Consider the following 19,984-nt stretch of genomic DNA (forward strand, 5'->3'; position numbering starts at 1 on the left):
CTTTACAGTCGATTATTAAATGGACAAAGATCACAGGGAAGGCCACGCTTGATATACAAGGACACCATTAAACAAAATCTTAAGTCCTGTGACATCAGTAACAACAGCTGGGAGAATATGACCCTGGACAGGAACAGCTGGAGGCAGCATTGTCACTTAGATGCACTCTACAATGCATTAGTAAGACCTCATCTAGAATACTGTGTTCAGTTCTGGTCACCTCGCTACAAAAAGGATATTGCTGCTCTAGAAAAACACTTGGAGTTTATCTTGACTCAGAAATGTCTTTATCTAGACAATTTGGGGAAGCTATAAAAGAAGGCCAACAAGATGCTCGGATATATTGTGAAAAGTGTGGAATTTAAATCAAGGGAATTAATGTTAATACTGTACAATGCATTAATAAGACCTCATCTTGAATAGTGTGTTCAGTTCTGGTCACCTCACTACAAAAGGATATTGCTGCTCTAGAAAGAGTGCAAAAAAGAGCAACCAGAATTATTCAGGTTTAAAAGGCATGTTATATGCAGACAGGCTAAAAGAATTGAATCTATTCAGTCTTGAACAAAGAAGACTACGCGACGATCTGATTCAAGCATTCAAAATCCTAAAAGGTATTGACAATGTCGACCCAAGGGACTTTTTCGACGTGAATAAAGAAACAAGGACCAGGGGTCACAAGTGGAGATTAGTTAAAGGGGCATTCAGAACAGAAAATAGGAGGCACTTTTTTACACAGAGAATTGTGGGAATCTGGAACCAACTCCCCAGTAATGTTGTTGAAGCTGACACCCTGGGGTCCTTCAAGAAGTTGCTTGATGAGATTTGATGATCAATAAGCTACTAACAACCAAACGAACAAGATGGGCCAAATGGCCTCCTTCCGTTTGTAAACTTTCTTATGTTCTTATGTTCTAAAAGAGTGAGAAGAGAAAGGCCAGTTCAGTAATTCCGTCAACTGCAGATTTCATCTGCAGCACTTGTGGCTGCATCTGCAGATCAAAGATTGGCTTTATTTCTCATGAACGAACACAGAAACAAATTTAGTCACCAAGATATGCTGACAAAACTCATATGTCGCCATCGACAGGAGACACCATCAATTACTATATAATTGTGAATATTTAAAACTGCAAATGCCAAAGTAAGGCAGCTACTGTAGCAGCAATGATGAATGTTCCACATAGACTAATTGTGGTTGTTGATCTGAAATAAATGCAAAATATTTCACTTTTTACCTATGTGGACTCTTCAATTAAATTAAGTTGTACTTTTAGGTTGTATATAATATCATGATAGCCTTCCCCAAAACATGGTGGCCTCTTTCAAATGTTTCTTAGATTCTGAACTATAGACTTTTTTTATTAATAAGGAACACACACAAAGTAATCTTTAGCATAAAAAGCAAATACTTTATTGTATTACTTTACATCAACTGCGTGTCACTGAAGCCGAATCAATATTTCCGCTCACCATTCCAGAAGCATAGCTGTTTCAATAGAATCTGTATCAAAATCAGTATGGCAGTTTATCAAGATCAATTGAAATGGATTTTAAAGAGTTGAATCACTTAAGGTACATGAGGAACTCAACTGATGCTCAAACGGTTTCTTCTTCAAATACATCTGAGAACGGCTTAAGTATCACAAGAAAACTGACAACTTGTTTGTAGCTAATGACAACATAGAAGAAGATTTTGGTTCCGATGTCAATAAAAGATAATTAGCATTCCCTGGGGGAACAGTTACTTCTGATCAGAAGCGCGAGCTACAAGGATTGGTGAAAAGGGTTATTTTCTTCTGATGTACCTGGTAGAATGAATGAAGACCTTCCAGAGACTGATGGACCAGGTCCTCTACCCACTTCAGACATATGCAGCCGTTATTTTGATGTGTTGGTTTTTAGCCCTACCTGGAGAGAGCATATTATTAGATTTTCGGCCATCCTACAGTCTCTGAGGGGAGCGAGGCTGATGGCCGTTCTATGTAAGTGTGCATTGGCAAGAAAGAGACCCAATATCTTGGCTATATCATGGGTAATGGTCGGGTAAAGCCCGAAGCCACTAATATCCAGGCTTGAGTGGAGGCAGCGATCCTACAAATCAAGTCAGGTGGATTAGGATTGTATCTGTATTCTTTGATTTGCGACTGTAAACCCGCCTTATAAACCCCCATACCATTGCTGGTATAGGGGGTGGATTTATTATTTCTTGTTATTAAATACGGACGTTTGGAACTGTACTTGCTGTTTGGACATTCACTTCTTCAGCTCCTGACAGACACATATAAGAAAGTTAGCATCGTTTCATTTGTGGGACACATATATCCCTTGTACGTTAAAGTTTGGTTATAGTCATGCATGGTTACATGTACTATATGCACCCCACTCAGAAAATATACAAGCGCAGTACAATGGGATATATTTATTTATTTATTTATTTATTTACATAAATAAAATTATTTATTTATTTACATGTATTTAGCACCTTATGTCACATGGACCCCAAGGTGCTTTGCACAAAGTTCAAATACACCCACAATTCATGGAAGTCTGCATCACCCCTAACAGACTGAAAGCCACCAGGGAGATAGAAGGTCAGAACAGCTGGGTTCAGGTAGGCAGAAGCAGGGAAAAAAAGAAACTTCATCAAACACAACCACCAGAAATCAAAACAACCAACAGATTTGAGTCACTTCAGAATTTTGATGAGCAGAACCAACAACAAGAGAATGAAAGGAACAACATCCAGGACCCTATTGACAGTGGTGACCAGACAGCAAAAAGAAGGGAGGTCATGATTGTTGGGGACTCCATATTGAGAAACACAGCAAGTTCAATTCGCAGTTTGGACCCCCTTACTACAACAGTGTGCTGCCTTCCGGGAGCCTCGGTCAAGCACATCACTGAGAACGTGGACAGGCTCCTGGAACGAACAGGAGACGACCCGGTAGTAGTCGTCCACATTGGTACAAACAACATTGGAAGAGACAGACCAAAATCCCTGCAAAACAAATTCAGAGAGCTAGGAAGGAAATTAAAAGAGAAAACCAAAACTGTGGTATTTTCTGGTATACTACCGGCACCTTGCAAAGGACCATATGGACAGCTGGAAATAATTAATCAAAATGAATGGCTGAAGACGTGGTGCACACGGGAAGGCTTCACCTATCTTGATCATTGGACCACATTCTACAACGAGGACTATCTGTATAGATGGGATGGACTGCATTTAAATAACAAGGGAACTAGTCTACTCGGAGAAAAGATCCTCGAGCAGGTTCGGAAGCATTTAAACTAGAAAGGAAGGGGGGAGAAATCAACAAAAAAACAGAAGGGAGACCGCATCAAAACAAGAACAACAACTCAGGTAAGACAACCATTAAATGTATTTATCTAAATGCTAGAAGTATCAGAAACAAAATTCTAGAACTTGAAGCTACTGCACTAACAGGTAACTATGATGTGATAGGTGTTACAGAAACTTGGTTGTCTGAGAGTGATGGGGACGAATATAATATTTGTGGGTATACACTGTATAGGAAAGACAGGCAGGACAGAAGAGGAGGAGGGGTAGCGCTATACATAAGAAACAGTCTTGAAGCCCAGGTGTTAAACCTGGACAAAGAAAATAAAACCGAATCAATATGGGTCAGAATAACGGACAAAAATTCAAAAGGCATAATAATAGGAGCATGCTATAGACCGCCAGATTCAGACGGTGAGCACAATAATCTGTTATACAATGACATTAGAAATGTGTGTAGCAAAGGAGAAGCCATACTAATGGGGGATTTCAACTTCCCCCAAATAAAATGGGAAAACCCGGTGGGTAGCGCGAAGGATGAAATAGAAATGGTGGAAATGACAAATGACTGCTTCCTAACACAATTTGTGAAGGCACCCACTAGAGGGGAGGCATGCCTTGATTTAGTCTTTTCAAATAACGAAGATAGAATAACTAAAACAGAGGTCAGAGAACCACTGGCAAACTCAGACCACAACATGGTCTCATTTGAAGTGTTTTTTAAATCCCCAAAAGAAATGACTAAAGCTAAGGTTTACAATTTTAGAAAAGCAAACTATGAAGGTATGAAACAGAGACTAACAGAAGTAGATTGGAGTAAAATAGAGAAAACACCCACAGAAGAAGGATGGTTGTTCTTCAAAAATGTAGTACTAGAGGCACAAAACAATTATATCCCTAAAGTAGACAAATCTAAATGTAAAACTAAATTGCCAAAATGGTTTAATAGATCAATTAAAAAAAATATTCAGCAAAAAAAGGCACTTTACAGAGCATTAAAAAAGGACCAAAAAGAAAGTACGCAGAAAGAGTACACAGAACTGCAAACGCAAGTCAAAAAGGAAGTTAGAAAGGCCAAGAGAGAAATAGAAATGAACATTGCTAAGGGAGCTAAAACCAATTCCAAAATGTTTTTCCAATATTACAACAGCAAGAGAACATTCAAAGAGGAGATTAAATGTTTAAGAGATACAAATGGCAAAATCGTAGATGAAGAAAAAAAAATAGCAAATATGTTAAATGATTACTTTTCACAAGTTTTTACAAAGGAAGATACTGACAACATGCCCCACATGTCATCCAGTTCCTGTCCAGTTTTAAATAACTTTAGCATAACTGAGGCAGAAGTGTTAAAGGGACTAGGAGCTCTTAAAATAAACAAATCCCCTGGGCCGGATGAGATCCTCCCAGTAGTACTCAAAGAAATGAAAGAAGTAATTTACAAACCGCTAACCAAGATCATGCAGCAGTCTCTTGACACAGGGGTGGTACCGACAGACTGGAAAATTGCAAACGTAATACCGATCCACAAAAAGGGAAACAAAACTGAACCAGGTAACTACAGACCAGTAAGCCTGACTTCTATTATATGCAAACTTATGGAAACTATAATAAGATCCAAAATGGAAAATTACCTATATGGTAACAGGGTACTGGGAGACAGTCAACATGGTTTTAGGAAAGGGAGATCGTGCATCTCCCTTTCCTAAAAAAAAAACATCCATAATGGATAATTGCAAAGCATATGACATGGTTTATTTAGATTTCCAGAAAGCTTTTGACAAAGTCCCGCACAAAAGATTAATTCTCAAACTGAACGCAGTTGGGATTCAAGGAAACACATGTACATGGATTAGGGAGTGGTTAACATGTAGAAAACAGAAAGTACTGATTAGAGGAAAAACCTCAGAATGGAGTGTGGTAACCAACGGTGTACCACAGGGATCAGTATTAGGTCCTCTGCTATTCCTAATCTACATTAATGATTTAGATTCTGGTATAGTAAGCAAACTTGTTAAATTTGCAGACGACACAAAAGTAGGAGGAGTGGCAAACACTGTTGCAGCAGCAAAGGTCATTCAAAATGATCTAGACAAGATTCAGAACTGGGCAGACACATGGCAAATGATATTTAATAGAGAAAAGTGTAAGGTACTGCACGCAGGAAATAAAAATGTACATTATAAATATCATATGGGAGATATTGAAATTGGAGAAGGAATCTATGAAAAAGACCTAGGAGTTTTTGTTGACTCAGAAATGTCTTCATCTAGACAATGTGGGGAAGCTATAAAAAAGGCTAACAAGATGCTCGGATACATTGTGAAAAGTGTTGAATTTAAATCAAGGGAAGTAATTTTAAAACTGTACAATGCACTAGTAAGACCTCATCTTGAATATTGTGTGCAGTTCTGGTCACCTCGCTATAAAAAAGATATTGCTGCTCTAGAAAGAGTGCAAAGAAGAGCGTCCAGAATTATTCCGGGCTTAAAAGGCATGTCATATGCAGACAGGCTAAAAGAATTGAATCTGTTCAGTCTTGAACAAAGAAGACTACGTGGCGACCTAATTCAAGCATTCAAAATTCTAAAAGGTATTGACAGTGTCGACCCAAGGGACTTTTTCAGCCTGAAAAAAGAAACAAGGACCAGGGGTCACAAATGGAGTTTAGAAAAAGGGGCATTCAGAACAGAAAATAGGAGACACTTTTTTACACAGAGAATTGTGAGGGTCTGGAATCAACTCCCCAGTAATGTTGTTGAAGCTGACACCCTGGGATACTTCAAGAAGCTGCTTGATGAGATTTTGGGATCAATAAGCTACTAACAACCAAACGAGCAAGATGGGCCGAATGGCCTCCTCTCATTTGTAAACTTTCTTATGTTCTTATGTTCTTATGTTCTTATGTATTAAAACAGTACATACAACATTTGGTAACAGAAAGAAAGCGAGTTCATATAAAAATAACAATAAAAATAACATAGTAGGAACAGTAATAACATTTGCAATTGAAAGGACAACAAAAAGCAGTTATATTGTGGAATAAAAAACTATGAGAAGAAGGCTAGTTTGTAATCAAATGTTTTCAGTCTTCATTTAAAAGCAGCAAGAGCCCTTCCTTCTCTAACAGAATAAGGAATTGAAGCCTTACAAGAAACGACCCTTCCTTCCTCACATACTATTTCTAGTCACCCTTGGAATCTTAAGGGTTGGTTATTGCACCTTCAGGATTGGTTATAGTCATGCATTGTTACAAATACTATAGATCCCACTCAGAAAATATACAAGTATAGTATAACGTGTTCTGCGTCAGTCTGGGTGCAGTAGTGACTCAAAGCTGTACATTCATGTTATTGTTGTTATGCTATCAACGTCATTTGTTGTCACCCCTTGTCTGTCTTTGTATATAAATACAAATGAATGAGTAGATCAGTTATCTCACTAATATCGACACTTAGTGAAGTGCTTCGCCTGCTCTATCGACAAGGCTTTGGGTTTGTACTGCCAAGCAGGCACGAAGTACCTGGGACACACTACAAAACCCTTTCAAAAAGCAGGTCAGTAACACAATCATTTATTATTTAAATGCTTTAATGCTTAACTTATTTAAACACATTTTTTCAAAGTCTCCTTTTATTAACCCATTCAGTGCCATTGTAGCATTTTTAACTGGCATCTACCTGCTAGTTTAATCTTCTCTTTAATGATATAGTTAAGAGAACTTAACCTGTTTTAACCACAAAAGTGAAGTCTAAATGTAATATATCAAATTACATGCATACAGCTTGTTCTGATTTATTCAAAGAAAATGTAATTTGGTACTTAATGGGTTAATAAAACATAGTTGCTGGTATCTATGAAACTGTTTAGAATGTTATTATTGTCTTTAACAACAGCCCAGAGCAGTTCATTGATATACTACAACACTTTCAAAATTATTTTCTTTTTTTAATGTCATAAACGGTATCTTGAAATAATGTATTTTTGGTGAAAGGATTCTATATTTACTACACCCAATATTTCACCCTGAGAAATACCAAAAGAAACTTACATTTCTGCATGAAGTCTGCTCACTGATGATATTTCTGAAAATCGAAAATTTGTCACTGAATTTATGAAGTTTCTTTTGTGTTAATAAAATAGAACCCTTTTCTGTATCAAAGTGAAGAATATCTAACATCTATTAGTGTGTGAGTCTTTTTAAATGTATTTATAACTGGAATAATAATAATAAATAATAATAATAATAATAATAATAATAATAATAATAATAATAATAATAATAATAATAAAGGCTGTATGGCTGAAACTGATGTTTTGATTGATTGCATTGAACACTGTGCATTTTATTTAAAATGAATGATTGAAAGGAATATTCATATTTAGATTACAGATTATGTTAAGAATATATTATACGATGAATACACTGCTTTTGTAAATGTCAAAAACATGTCAATATTAAATATTTAAGCTAAATCATATGGTACTGTGTGTGGAAAACTTAAATTCTGTGAAAGTCTTAACAGTTGGCATTTGAATTAGAGAAGATAGATATTTATTATGGGACATATGTGATAAACAGGACTGCAGCTTTTACTGTTTTATTGAGTCACCTCTCTGTGACTCCTGACTGTGTAAATCTGCCCATAGGCTAGGGAGTTCAACAGAAAGTATTTTTCTACAGGGTGTGCCCCCTGTTTCATCATTAGAAGTGATGATATTTAATGATATTGTATGTGTTTATCCTAAACTCTAATCACATCATTGTCTCCTTCTTTCAGGTAAATCACAGCAACCAGAATGCAGCTGCGACAATTGAAAGTGCTTTTCGTTATGATAGGTAGGTTTAAATTGTTTCCAATTCTTTCTCTGTTGTATAAAACCAGCCCTGAATTTATATTGTTTTCATATATATTGGCAGCTCAGCTTTACTGTGGTTCCTCTGTTAGCACAAGTACATGTACAAGCAGTTTATCACACGCAAGAGAAATTGCACAGGAACTACATTTGTGGTCCTTTGTGAGGTGGGGCAACTTCTGAGAATTAAAAAAACAATAGTTTCCTGTATATGTATGGTTGTATGGTTAATTAAAATGCTTAGAACCCTGAAATCTTTTCGAGTTTTTGGTGGGGTTGTCTTGTGAATCCCCATCACGATGCAGAAAATTCACTTAATCTGAACCTGATCTGAAAAAGATCATCTAAAAACACTACCTCACTCAAGCAGTGAGCAGCAACTTCCAATTAGATTCCAGGGTTCTAAAAGTTTTAATTAATCCCAAACCAATGTGGTCGACCGGTCTAGATGGGTCCTAACATATATCGCGTACATTTCCACTTGGACAGGGTTAACTGACTGCTGTGTCCTATGATGAGGTTGTATAACGCACTGGAGAGATGGCACTTACAGAACTGGTCACCAGAGCACCAAGGGACATTGTGGCCCTGGAGAGAGTCCAAAGACGAGCAACCAGACTAACCCCAGGGATAAAGAACTGCTTTTATTTAGCCTGCAACATGTTTTCTGAAGTAGTTAGTCTATGTCCACCCATCTCAGCAAGTTCTCTATCAACTGATGAGTTAGTTCACAGATACAACCATCAAATAAAAACTGCTCTTGATACTGTGGCTCCAGTAAACATGAAAACAGTCTCTGTAAAACGTAGGACACCGTGGATGAATAATGATATACATCAAATAAAAAGAAATTGTCGCAAAGCAGAGCGTAAATAGAGACACAAAACTACAAATACATTACGATATTTTGAAGCACTCCCTATCAAGGTATAATGCAGCATTAATGTCAGCAAGAAGTGCTTACTTCTCCAGTCTTACTTGAGAAAAGAAGAACAATGCTGCTAGAGTCCTTTTCTCAACTACTGATAGATTAGTAAACCCATCTCCTTCACCTGTATATTGCATTGTGGTCTCACCTATCAAGTGTGAAGAATTCAGTAATTATTTTGATGGAAAAATACTTAGTACTAAGGATCAAATTCCACAAAATGATTTTGAGCTCTGTGTGCCACCAAAAACAATCGACACAGAATTACATTATTTTTCTCTGTTTAACTTACAAAACTTAAATAAAATAGTTATGCACATGAAATCATCTCCGTGTCTTTTGGATCCTATACCAACCAGTCTCTTGAAGGAGGTGTTTAGTAAGCTGTCCAATGATGTCCTTGATATAGTTATTAGCTCTGTCATCAGGAAGGTTTGCTTCTTCTTTAAAAACCACCTTAGTGAAACCTTTACTTAAGAAATGGAATCTGTTCTAAGTAATTTTAGACCTATTTCAAACCTTCCTTTTTTTAGCAAAGGTCCTTGAAAAAGTCGTTTTTAACAAAATAATAGTTTTCTTGGAAATAATAACATCTTCGAGATATTTCAGTCAGGATTTCACGCTAACCATAGTACTGAGACTGCACTTGTCCAAGTGGTAAATGATCTACGTGTATGTAGTGTTTATCTGTACTGATCCTTTTAGATCTGAGTGCTGCTTTTGATACTGTGGATCACAAGAGTTTAATTAATCGTCTTAGAGAATGGGTGGGCCTTTCTGGTAGTGTCCTAAACTGGTTCATATCCTATTTAATGAATAGACAGTATTTTGTTGCCTTAGGAGCATCTCCATCTGGACTAGCTAATATTACATGTGGTGTTCGGCAGGGCTCCATTCTTGGTCCCATGTTATTTTCTTTATACATGCTGCCGCTCGGGGAGGTTATTCGTAAACATGGGGTGAATTTCCACAGCTATGCAGATGACACACAGATTTATATATCTGTTAAACCAGGTGACACAACAGCTATCAATGCCCTTTTCAAATGCCTAGCCGATATGAGAAGCTGGATGTCTCAGAATTTCTTACAGTTAAATTCTGAAGTCTTACTTTTAGGATCTAATCAACAGATGGAGTTGAAAAAGATTGATCTAGGTATGCTAAAATCAAATGTAAAATCTGAAGTGAAAAATCTGGGGGTTATTTCTGATTCTGCACTTTCCTTTGAACCACATATAAAATACATTACTAGAGTGTCCTTCTATCATTTAAGAAACATTGCAAAACTTAGATCATTCTTGTCCTTGGATGATGCAAAGAAATTAGTACATGTTTTTATTTTTTATAGGTTAGATTACTGTAACGCTTTATTCTTTGGACTTACAAGTCATGCTATATCACGCCTACAGCTAGTGCAAAATGCTGCTGCTAGAATGCTTACTAGAACAAAAAAAAGGCTCACGTTACGCCTGTGCTGGCATCATTGCATTGGCTTCCTGTGCATTACAGAATTGATTTTAAAATTCTATTACTAGTTTTTAAAGCACTGAAAGGACTATCTCCACAATATCTAAATGATATGCTAATTCCATATCAGCCTGAACACACTCTGAGATCTGCAAATGCTGGCCTTTTATGTATTCTGAGGGTGAATGGTAAAAGGATGGGAGAGGCTGCTATCTGTTTTAATGCCCCCACACTCTGGAACTCCTTACCCCCTTTTATCAGAGATTCACCTTCAATTGCAATCTTTAAATCTCAATTAAAAACATACCTTTTAAATATAGCTTTTGCATAACATTTTTATGTTTTATTCTGAATTTTACTGTTACTTCTTTTTTAATAAAGGTACTCTTTTCTTAATGTTTATTATTGTATTTTTGTATTTTTTTCTGTATGAAAAGCACTTTGAATTGTATTGTACATGAATTGCGCTATATAAATAAATGTTTTTATTATTATTATTATTATTATTATTATTATTATTATTATTATTATTATTATTATTATTATTATTAAAACAAAGAAGAATTGAGGGGGGCATGATTGTAGCCTTTACAATCTTGAAAAGATCAGAGAAAATACTTCAAGCACAGTACAGAAACTAGGACAAGATTACATGGGCTGAACGGCATCCTCTCGTTTGTAAATGTTTTTATGTTCTTATAATATCAACAAGCTATACTTCAGCACTGGCAGCCTTTTGAAAATATATAAGCATACATTTAATGGTAGTGCTGACAAATGAACCAACAGCAGCAACAATTGTAGAACATTGGAAACATTTTATAATTTTTTAATACCTTTTTTTAAAGGATAATATATACTTTACTTAAATACTGAAGTAGTTCCTCAGATTGCTGTTGCTACACTTATATAGCTTTTATAAATGGACAAAAGTGGTTGCCTTCACTTTTTTATTATCGATTTATTTACACAGCATACAGTTGGTCTGCAGTTTACGGACAAATTGTGGCCCAAAATACAACAGCAACTACAGTCCCAACTACAGCACCAACCATGGCCCCAACTACAGCACCTACAGTTGCTCCAACTACAGTAGCAACCGTGACCCCAACTACAGCACCAACCACGGCCCCTACTGCAGCAGCAACCGTGGCCCCAACTACAGCATCAACTGTGGCCCCAACTACAGCAGCAACTGTGGCCCCAACTACAGCACCAACCGCGGCCCCAACTACAGCAGCAACTGTGGCCCCAACTACAGCACCAACCACGGCACCAACTACAGCATCAACTGTGGCCCCAACTACAGCACCAACCACGGCACCAACTACAGCACCAACTACTACAGCACCAACCACAGCCCCAACTACAGCACCAACCACAGCAACTACAACAACTGTGGCCCCAACTACAGCACCAACCACAGCCCCAACTGCAGCAGCAACCGTGGCCCCAACTACAGCACCAACCATGGCCCCAACTACAGCACCAACCACAGCCCCAACTACAGCACCAACCACGGCACCAACTACAGCACCAACTGTGGCCCCAACTACAGCACCAACCACAGCCCCAACTACAGCACCAACCACAGCCCCAACTACAGCAGCAACCACAGCCCCAACTACAGAACCAAGTGTGGCACCTACTACAGCACCAACCACGGCCCCAACTACAGCACCAGCCACGGCCCCAACTACAGCACCAACCACGGCCCCAACTACAGCACCAACCACAGCCCCAACTACAGCACCAACCGTGGCCCCAACTACAGCACCAACCACGGCCCCAACTACAGCACCAACTGTGGCCCCAACTACAGCACCAACCACGGCCCCAACTACAGCAGCAACTGTGGCCCCAACTACAGCACCAACCATGGCCCCAACTACAGCACCAACCACGGCCCCAACTACAGCATCAACTGTGGCCCCAACTACAGCACCAACTGTGGCCCCAACTACAGCACCAACTGTGGCCCAAACTACAGCACCAACCACAGCCCCAACTACAGCACCAACTGTGGCCCCAACTACAGCACCAACCACGGCCCCAACTGCAGCATCAACTGTGGCCCCAACTACAGTACCAACCATGTCCCCAACTACAGCACCAACCACAGCCCCTACTGCAGCAGCAACCGTGGCCCCAACTACAGCATCAACCGTGGCCCCAACTACAGCACCAACCACGGCCCCAACTACAGCACCAACCACGGCCCCAACTACAGCACCAACTGTGGCCCCAACTACAGCACCAACCACGGCCCCAACTACAGCACCAACCACGGACCCAACTACAGCATCAACCGTGGCCCCAACTACAGCACCAACCCCCAACTACAGCACCAACCACGGCCCCAACTACAGCAGCAACTGTGGCCCCAACTACAGCACCAACCACGGCCCCAACTACAGCACCAACCACGGCCCCAACTACAGCACCAACCAACTACAGCAGCCCCAACTACAGCAACTACAGCGCAATCACTTGGCCCCCCCCCCCCCCCCCAACTACAGCACCCACCACGGCCCCAGAACCGTGGCCCCAACTACAGCACCAACCACAGCCCCAACTACAGCACCAACTGTGGCAACTACAGCACCAACCACAGCCCCAACTACAGCACCAACCACGGCCCCAACTACAGCACCAACCACTACAGCACCCAACTACAGCACCAACTGTGGCCCCAACTACAGCACCAACCATGGCCCCAACTACAGCACCAACCACAGCCCCAACTACAGCACCAACCACAGCCCCAACTACAGCACCAACTGTGGCCCCAACTACAGCACCAACCACAGCCCCAACTACAGCACCAACCACAGGCCCCAACTACAGCACCAACCACAGCCCCAACTACAGCACCAACCACGGCCCCAACTACAGCACCAACCACAGCCCCAACTACAGCACCAACCACAGCCCCAACTACAGCACCAACCGTGGCCCCAACTACAGCACCAACCACAGCCCCAACTACAGCACCAACCACAGCCACCAACTACAGCACCAACCACAGCCCCTACTACAGCACCAACTGTGGCCCCAACTACAACACCAACCACGGCCCCAACTACAGCACCAACCACAGCCCCAACTACAGCAGCAACCGTGGCCCCAACTACAGCACCAACCGTGGCCCCAACTACAGCACCAACCACGGCCCCAACTACAGCACCAACCACGGCCCCAACTACAGCACCAACCACGGCCCCAACTACAGCATCAACTGTGGCCCCAACTACAGCACCAACCACGGCCCCAACTACAGCACCAACCACGGCCCCAACTACAGCACCAACTGTGGCCCCAACTACAGCACCAACCACAGCCCCAACTACAGCACCAACTACCAACTACAGCACCAACCACAGCCCCAACTACAGCACCAACTGTGGCCCCAACTACAGCACCAACCATGTCCCCAACTACAGCACCAACCACAGCAGCAACTACAGCACCAACCACGGCCCCAACTACAGCACCAACTAACTACAGCATCAACCGTGGCCCCAACTACAGCACCAACCACAGCCCCAACTACAGCACCAACCATGGCCCCAACTACAGCACCAACTGTGGCCCCAACTACAGCACCAACTGTGGCCCCAACTACAGCAGCAACCGTGGCCCCAACTACAGCACCAACCACAGCCCCAACTACAGCACCAACTGTGGCCCCAACTACAGCACCAACCACGGCCCCAACTACAGCACCAACTGTGGCCCCAACTACAGCACCAACCATGGCCCCAACTACAGCACCAACCACAGCCCCAACTACAGCAGTGGCCCCAACTACAGCACCCAACCCCAACTACAGCATCAACTGTGGCCCCAACTACAGCACCAACCACAGCCCCAACTACAGCACCAACCACAGCCCCTACTACAGCACCAACAGCAACTACAGCAGCAACCGTGGCCCCAACTACAGCACCAACCACGGCACCAACTACAGCACAACTGTGGCCCCAACTACAGCAACTGTGGCCACCAACTACAGCAGCAACCGTGGCCCCACTACAGCATCAACCGTGGCCCCAACTACAGCCCCCAACTACAGCCACCAACCGTGGCCCCAACTACAGCAGCAACCGTGGCCCCAACTACAGCACCAACAGCAACTGTGGCCCCAACTACAGCACCAACCACAGCCCCAACTACAGCACCAACCACGGCCCCAACTACAGCACCAACCGTGGCCCCAACTACAGCACCAACCATGGCCCCAACTACAGCACCAACCACAACCATGGCAGCAACAACTGTGGCCCCAACAGCACCAACCACGGCCCCAACTACAGCACCAACTGTGGCCCCAACTACAGCACCAACCATGGCCCCAACTACAGCACCAACCACAGCCCCAACTGCAGCACCAACCGTGGCCCCAACTACAGCACCAACCGTGGCCCAACTACAGCACAACCACAGCCCCTACTGCAGCAGCAACCATGGCCCCAACTACAGCAGCACCAACCACCAACCACGGCCCCAACTACAGCAACTGTGGCAACTACAGCAGGCCCCAACTACAGCAGCAACCGTGGCCCCAACTACAGCACCAACCAACCCCAACTACAGCAGCAACCACGGCCCCAACTACAGCAGCAACCATGGCCCCAACTACAGCAGCAACCACAGCCCCAACTACAGCAGCAACCACAGCCCAACTACTACAGCACCAACCGTGGCCCCAACTACAGCACCAACCACAGCCCCTACTGCAGCAGCAACTGTGGCCCCAACTACAGCAGCAACCACAGCCCCAACTACAGCAAACTGTGGCAAACTACAGCACCAACCACGGCCCCAACTACAGCAGCAACCGTGGCCCCAACTACAGCAGCAACCGTGGCCCCAACTACAGCACCAACCGTGGCCCCAACTACAGCACCAACCGTGGCCCCAACTACAGCACCAACCACAGCCCCAACTACAGCAGCAACCGTGGCCCCAACTACAGCACCAACCGTGGCCCCAACTACAGCACGGCCCCAACTGCAACAACTGTGGCCCCAACTACAGCACCAACCATGGCCCCAACTACAGCACCAACCGTGGCACCAACTACAGCACCAACTACAGCACCAACTACAGCAGCAACTGTGGCCCCAACTACAGCACCAACCACGGCAACCACAACCGCCCCAACTACAGCAGCAACCGTGGCCCCAACTACAGCAGCAACCGTGGCCCCAACTACAGCACCAACCGTGGCCCCAACTACAGCACCAACCACAGCCCCAACTACAGCACCAACCGTGGCCCCAACTACAGCACCAACCACAGCCCCAACTACAGCACCAACCGTGGCCCCAACTACAGCACCAACCACAGCCTCTACTGCAGCAGCAACCGTGGCCCCAGCTACAGCAGCAACCATGGCCCCAACTACAGCACCAACCGTGGCCCCAACTACAGCACCAACCACAGCCCCTACTACAGCAGCAACCGTGGCCCCAACTACAGCACCAACCACAGCCCCTACTGCAACAGCAACCATGGCCCCAACTACAGCAGCAACCGTGGCCCCATCTACAGCAGCAACCGTGGCCCCTACTGCAGCAGGAACCGTGACCCCAACTACAGCACCAACCGTGGCCGCAACTACAGCACCAACCACGGCCCCTACTGCAGCACCAACCTTGGCCCCAACTATAGCAGCAAATACGACACCTACTGCAGCAATTGGAAACCCCCCAGCAACAGTAGTCAGCACAACCACCCAAAGGCCCTTTCCTGGATTCGCTGCTGCCATCATTGTCATGTGTGGCTTAGCCATCTTGGCTGTCCCAGTTGTAATGATTTTGGTAAGTTTAAATTGTTTTAAACAGTTAAATTGTTCATGAACAAAGATAATTCTTCACAAAACGTTTTAGTGTATTTATTTATTTTAAGTAAAATATATAATATGTTAACATAATGAAAATGTCTTTCTCACTAGTTTATTACTGGTAACTACTGGTATCAATATGAAACGTATATTACTGGTTGATGATGGATTCAGAACTACACATTATATTCAAGACTCTGATAGGAATGTTCATTTATGATTCTACTGTAGTTTCATACTTAGAAATAAAGTTTAGATAAAGGCAAAAGGTTGGTTTTGGAGTGCTCCAAAAGACATGAGACCAGCTTCAACTATTGGGTTTTCCAGGATAAAAATGCTAAAATATAAGAAAGAAAAGTTTTAGAGATGTTGAATGTTGAACTTAAAAGGTAAAGTGTTTTCATTCTTAGCTCATTTGTCCCTTTTATAATTTTCAGGCCCTGAAGACCAAAATGTGTTCAAAGCTGGCACAGGCTTGCTCTCTGGAGTCTCCCATCTATGAGGTAGGTTAACTAGTCAGATTATTGTTCCAGACGCATGTCCATCTTCTTATTGAAATAAAAACGTTCCTGGAAATCTGATCAATTTTGGACCAGAGTGAAAGTGAAAATAATGTTTTCCCTGATCTGCACAAATTCTGTAGAAAAATAATATGTCGTGAACCTGCTGTACATGAGGTGTGCATAGTTTTCAGTTTCAAAAACGTACAGATATGTAAAAATCGAAATGTTTTTAAGCTACTTTGACATTTAACACATGTAGATTTCTTATATTAGTTTAAGGTCCAGTGCCTGTGACTTTATTTTTAAACTTGGTTGCTGCAATACGTGGCAGAACTGTCCTGGGTAAATGTTGAGCCAGGGCCTTAAACTAAGAGTGCTCCTAGTTCTGAGGGACACATCATACTGTTAATAACAGATCAACAGTAAATAACATCATTTCAGACTGTGACGTCTTGTTCCAGGTGCTGTGTCCTTGTGTGTCTGTTAGATATAACGATTATTTAATGAAAAGCACTTTAAAGTAATGTCAGGTTTTTCGTTTTTTCCTTCAAGTGTATTAACTTCATATTCAATTTCATTTTAGTAGGAGCATTAATACAGATACGAATAAGCATGGCATCCAATGCCAGACTGATGGGAAAACAACAAAAAGAAGAATTAAGAAAACATGAATTATATAAATGTTTATTGAATACATTTGATTTGACAAGAAGATTTTCACTATGCTCATGAAGTTTTTCCAGGAAGAACAGATCGCAGCCACGTATATAATGAAAAGATAGTGCCCCACCATAAAGACTATATTTTCTGGTAGTTGACCGCCACTGGAGAAAAATATTTTTACCTTGAACTTGTAATGATTCGTTGGGCTCCCTTCCGCTGAGAAAAGTTTTTGGCCCAAAAATGTTCATAAAGGTTCACACACATAATAAATAACTTCATTAAACAAGTCACTTTTTTTACTTATCAGAACTGCAGATATCGGAATGAAGCAATATTACTGCACTGTCTGTGTCTAGGTTTGTTATTGTTGATAGATGCTGTCTGAGCTCCAATTGAGCTGACAGGCTATGACTGCAATACCCATGTACAGTACCTGTCTGTCACACACACACACAAGTGCAGCTTTGCTGAGATGTAGCACAACTGTTTGGTACAATCTCATGTTTGTCTGTTTGATGTATTTGTTTTAACTTGTTACTGTATTTACTCTGTCATGCATATGATTAATATTGTTGAACACATTGTGCTTTATAGCTCAATGTTATTGTTTCTATCTATGTTTATTCCATTTGTAAATCTTCTAACTGAAAGCATACATTTTTGTATAAATACTGTGTGGTCTGTCTTTTTTAAAAATGTGTTTTTTAATCACTGGTAATTAAACCCTATCCTAAATATATCATTGTGACAGAAAGAACAATGATTGTTGGTGGTAAATCTCCCTCCCTTAGGGCGCTAAGTAACAGGAACAGAGTACCCTGGACTACTTGGCCTGTCACCTCATTCCGAGGGTTAAAAGGAAGTCGGTTATTTTGTAAAGGGGCAGAGCTTTGGTACTATCTCATCAACTCGGAAGGGAAATGATGTGGCAGCAGCGGATTGGAGGAGTGGCTGCAATCGTTTACCAATGGGTTTACCATGAGTGACGGTATAAATAGGGGTTGAAGCGACGTAATCTGTTCCTTCATTTTAGTTTATGAAAAGTGACCCGGAAGGACCTGTGTTTTCTTTATCCGTATTGTGAGTGTTTGTTTGTTTCGTCTATTTGTTGTTGCTGTTGTTCCAGAGCTGTTGCCAAAGGCCAGCACAAACCCAGAACAGCACTGCACTTGTATGACAAATAACTGTACTTGCACTAATGCACGCACTAACAGACTTGTGTGTGTTTTGTGTGGGTGTATAATAAAAAGCAGGACTTTTATTTGTGGGGCTAACCCAGGGATTATAAATGAAGTAATACACGCTGCTGTATTACTTAACATCATTTATTGTTTACTGTTTGTTTTGCTGTCAGGCACTGGACACAAAAATATCATAAACCAACTTTTCACCTGGATTATAATTGTCTGTCTGTTCATTGATAACCTGCACCTGCACACTATCAACCACTTTGCCACATTCATTAAAAAGTTTTAAATGTGATTATGTTGCAAATAATGAAGGAACATTGGACTTCCTCAGAGACATAGACCAGAGGACACAGCTGTGTGGCAACAGATTGTTTAAAAGAACCATTCCCAGAGCTTAAAGGAATGAACTACAAAGAGAGGCTGAAAGAACTGAATAGGTTTAGACAAGAACAAAGAAGAATCAGGGGAACATGATTGAAGCTGACATAATTAACCCTGACCAATACTCTAAGCACTGTTAGGAAACCAGGAACAGATGACACAGCGTGGTGAGGGGTTGCCTCGTCATGTTGTTGTTGCTGAATCAATTGGATTCTTTAAGACCCAACTTGATAGTTTTGAGATCAATCAGATATTAGGAGCTGGACGAGCAGAGATGGGCCGAATGGCCTCCTCTCCCTCGTAAGGTCCTAGTCCTTGAATAAAAATTTTTATTTAAAAAGTTGACCCTGTCCGACATCAAAAAGACTTAAAGCACAGTGTGTGTGAAAATATATTATACCTCATGTGTCTGACAAGCAATGAATAAATGGACCGCTAAAGGTTAATTTGGTAGGAAACCTGTCTGAAAGCAGTATGTTCACAAGATTTTAGCATTGAAGATCCCATTTGAAATCTCACACAACTTTATACTATAACTAAAGTCCATGCAAAGCAATTTGTTATTAACAGCTGAGAGCCGCTGTAAGTAAGGTTGCCAGATTTCTGACAGAAAAATAACGACACAGCTCTTCAAATCAAGCACAAATGAAGTGAAAACTTAGCCACGCCCTGTTTCTGAACACCCGTTCCAATCTTTTAGAATATTTTTGAGAATATTTTAAGCAGTGTTTTATATATATATATATTTATATATATATATATATATATATATATATATATATATATATATATATATATATATATATATATGCCTATAGAAAGTCTACACCTCCTTGAACTTTT

General features: G+C 41.7%; 1 protein-coding gene and 1 long non-coding RNA gene across 2 annotated transcripts; both read left to right on the forward strand.

The window, feature by feature from the left end:
• Window positions 1-6,758: 6,758 nt before the first annotated feature.
• On the forward strand, window positions 6,759-11,568 carry LOC121297829. The gene is made up of 3 exons (XR_005947224.1): window positions 6,759-6,861; window positions 8,086-8,144; window positions 11,530-11,568. It is a non-coding gene; the product is annotated as an uncharacterized LOC121297829 (long non-coding RNA).
• Window positions 11,569-15,832: 4,264 nt separating this feature from the next.
• Window positions 15,833-17,656, forward strand: LOC121298188 (G8 domain-containing protein DDB_G0286311-like). Its single transcript, XM_041225125.1, has 3 exons — window positions 15,833-16,381; window positions 16,842-16,907; window positions 17,491-17,656. Exons 1-3 carry the CDS (start codon window positions 15,953-15,955, stop codon window positions 17,491-17,493), a joined length of 498 nt encoding a protein of 165 aa, XP_041081059.1. The 5' UTR covers window positions 15,833-15,952; the 3' UTR covers window positions 17,494-17,656.
• Window positions 17,657-19,984: the final 2,328 nt, after the last annotated feature.

This window comes from Polyodon spathula, chromosome 23 (genome assembly GCF_017654505.1).
Source record: "Polyodon spathula isolate WHYD16114869_AA chromosome 23, ASM1765450v1, whole genome shotgun sequence".
Taxonomy (NCBI): domain Eukaryota; kingdom Metazoa; phylum Chordata; class Actinopteri; order Acipenseriformes; family Polyodontidae; genus Polyodon; species Polyodon spathula.

What these genes read in the sequence shown, in the direction of transcription:
- LOC121298188 (XM_041225125.1), top strand. Translation starts at nt 15,953, where the DNA reads ATGGCCCCAACTACAGCACCAACCGTGGCCCCAACTACAGCACCAACC. An exon ending in TCCCAGTTGTAATGATTTTG is followed by an intron (nt 16,382 to 16,841) that starts GTAAGTTTAAAT and finishes TATAATTTTCAG; the next exon opens with GCCCTGAAGACCAAAATGTG.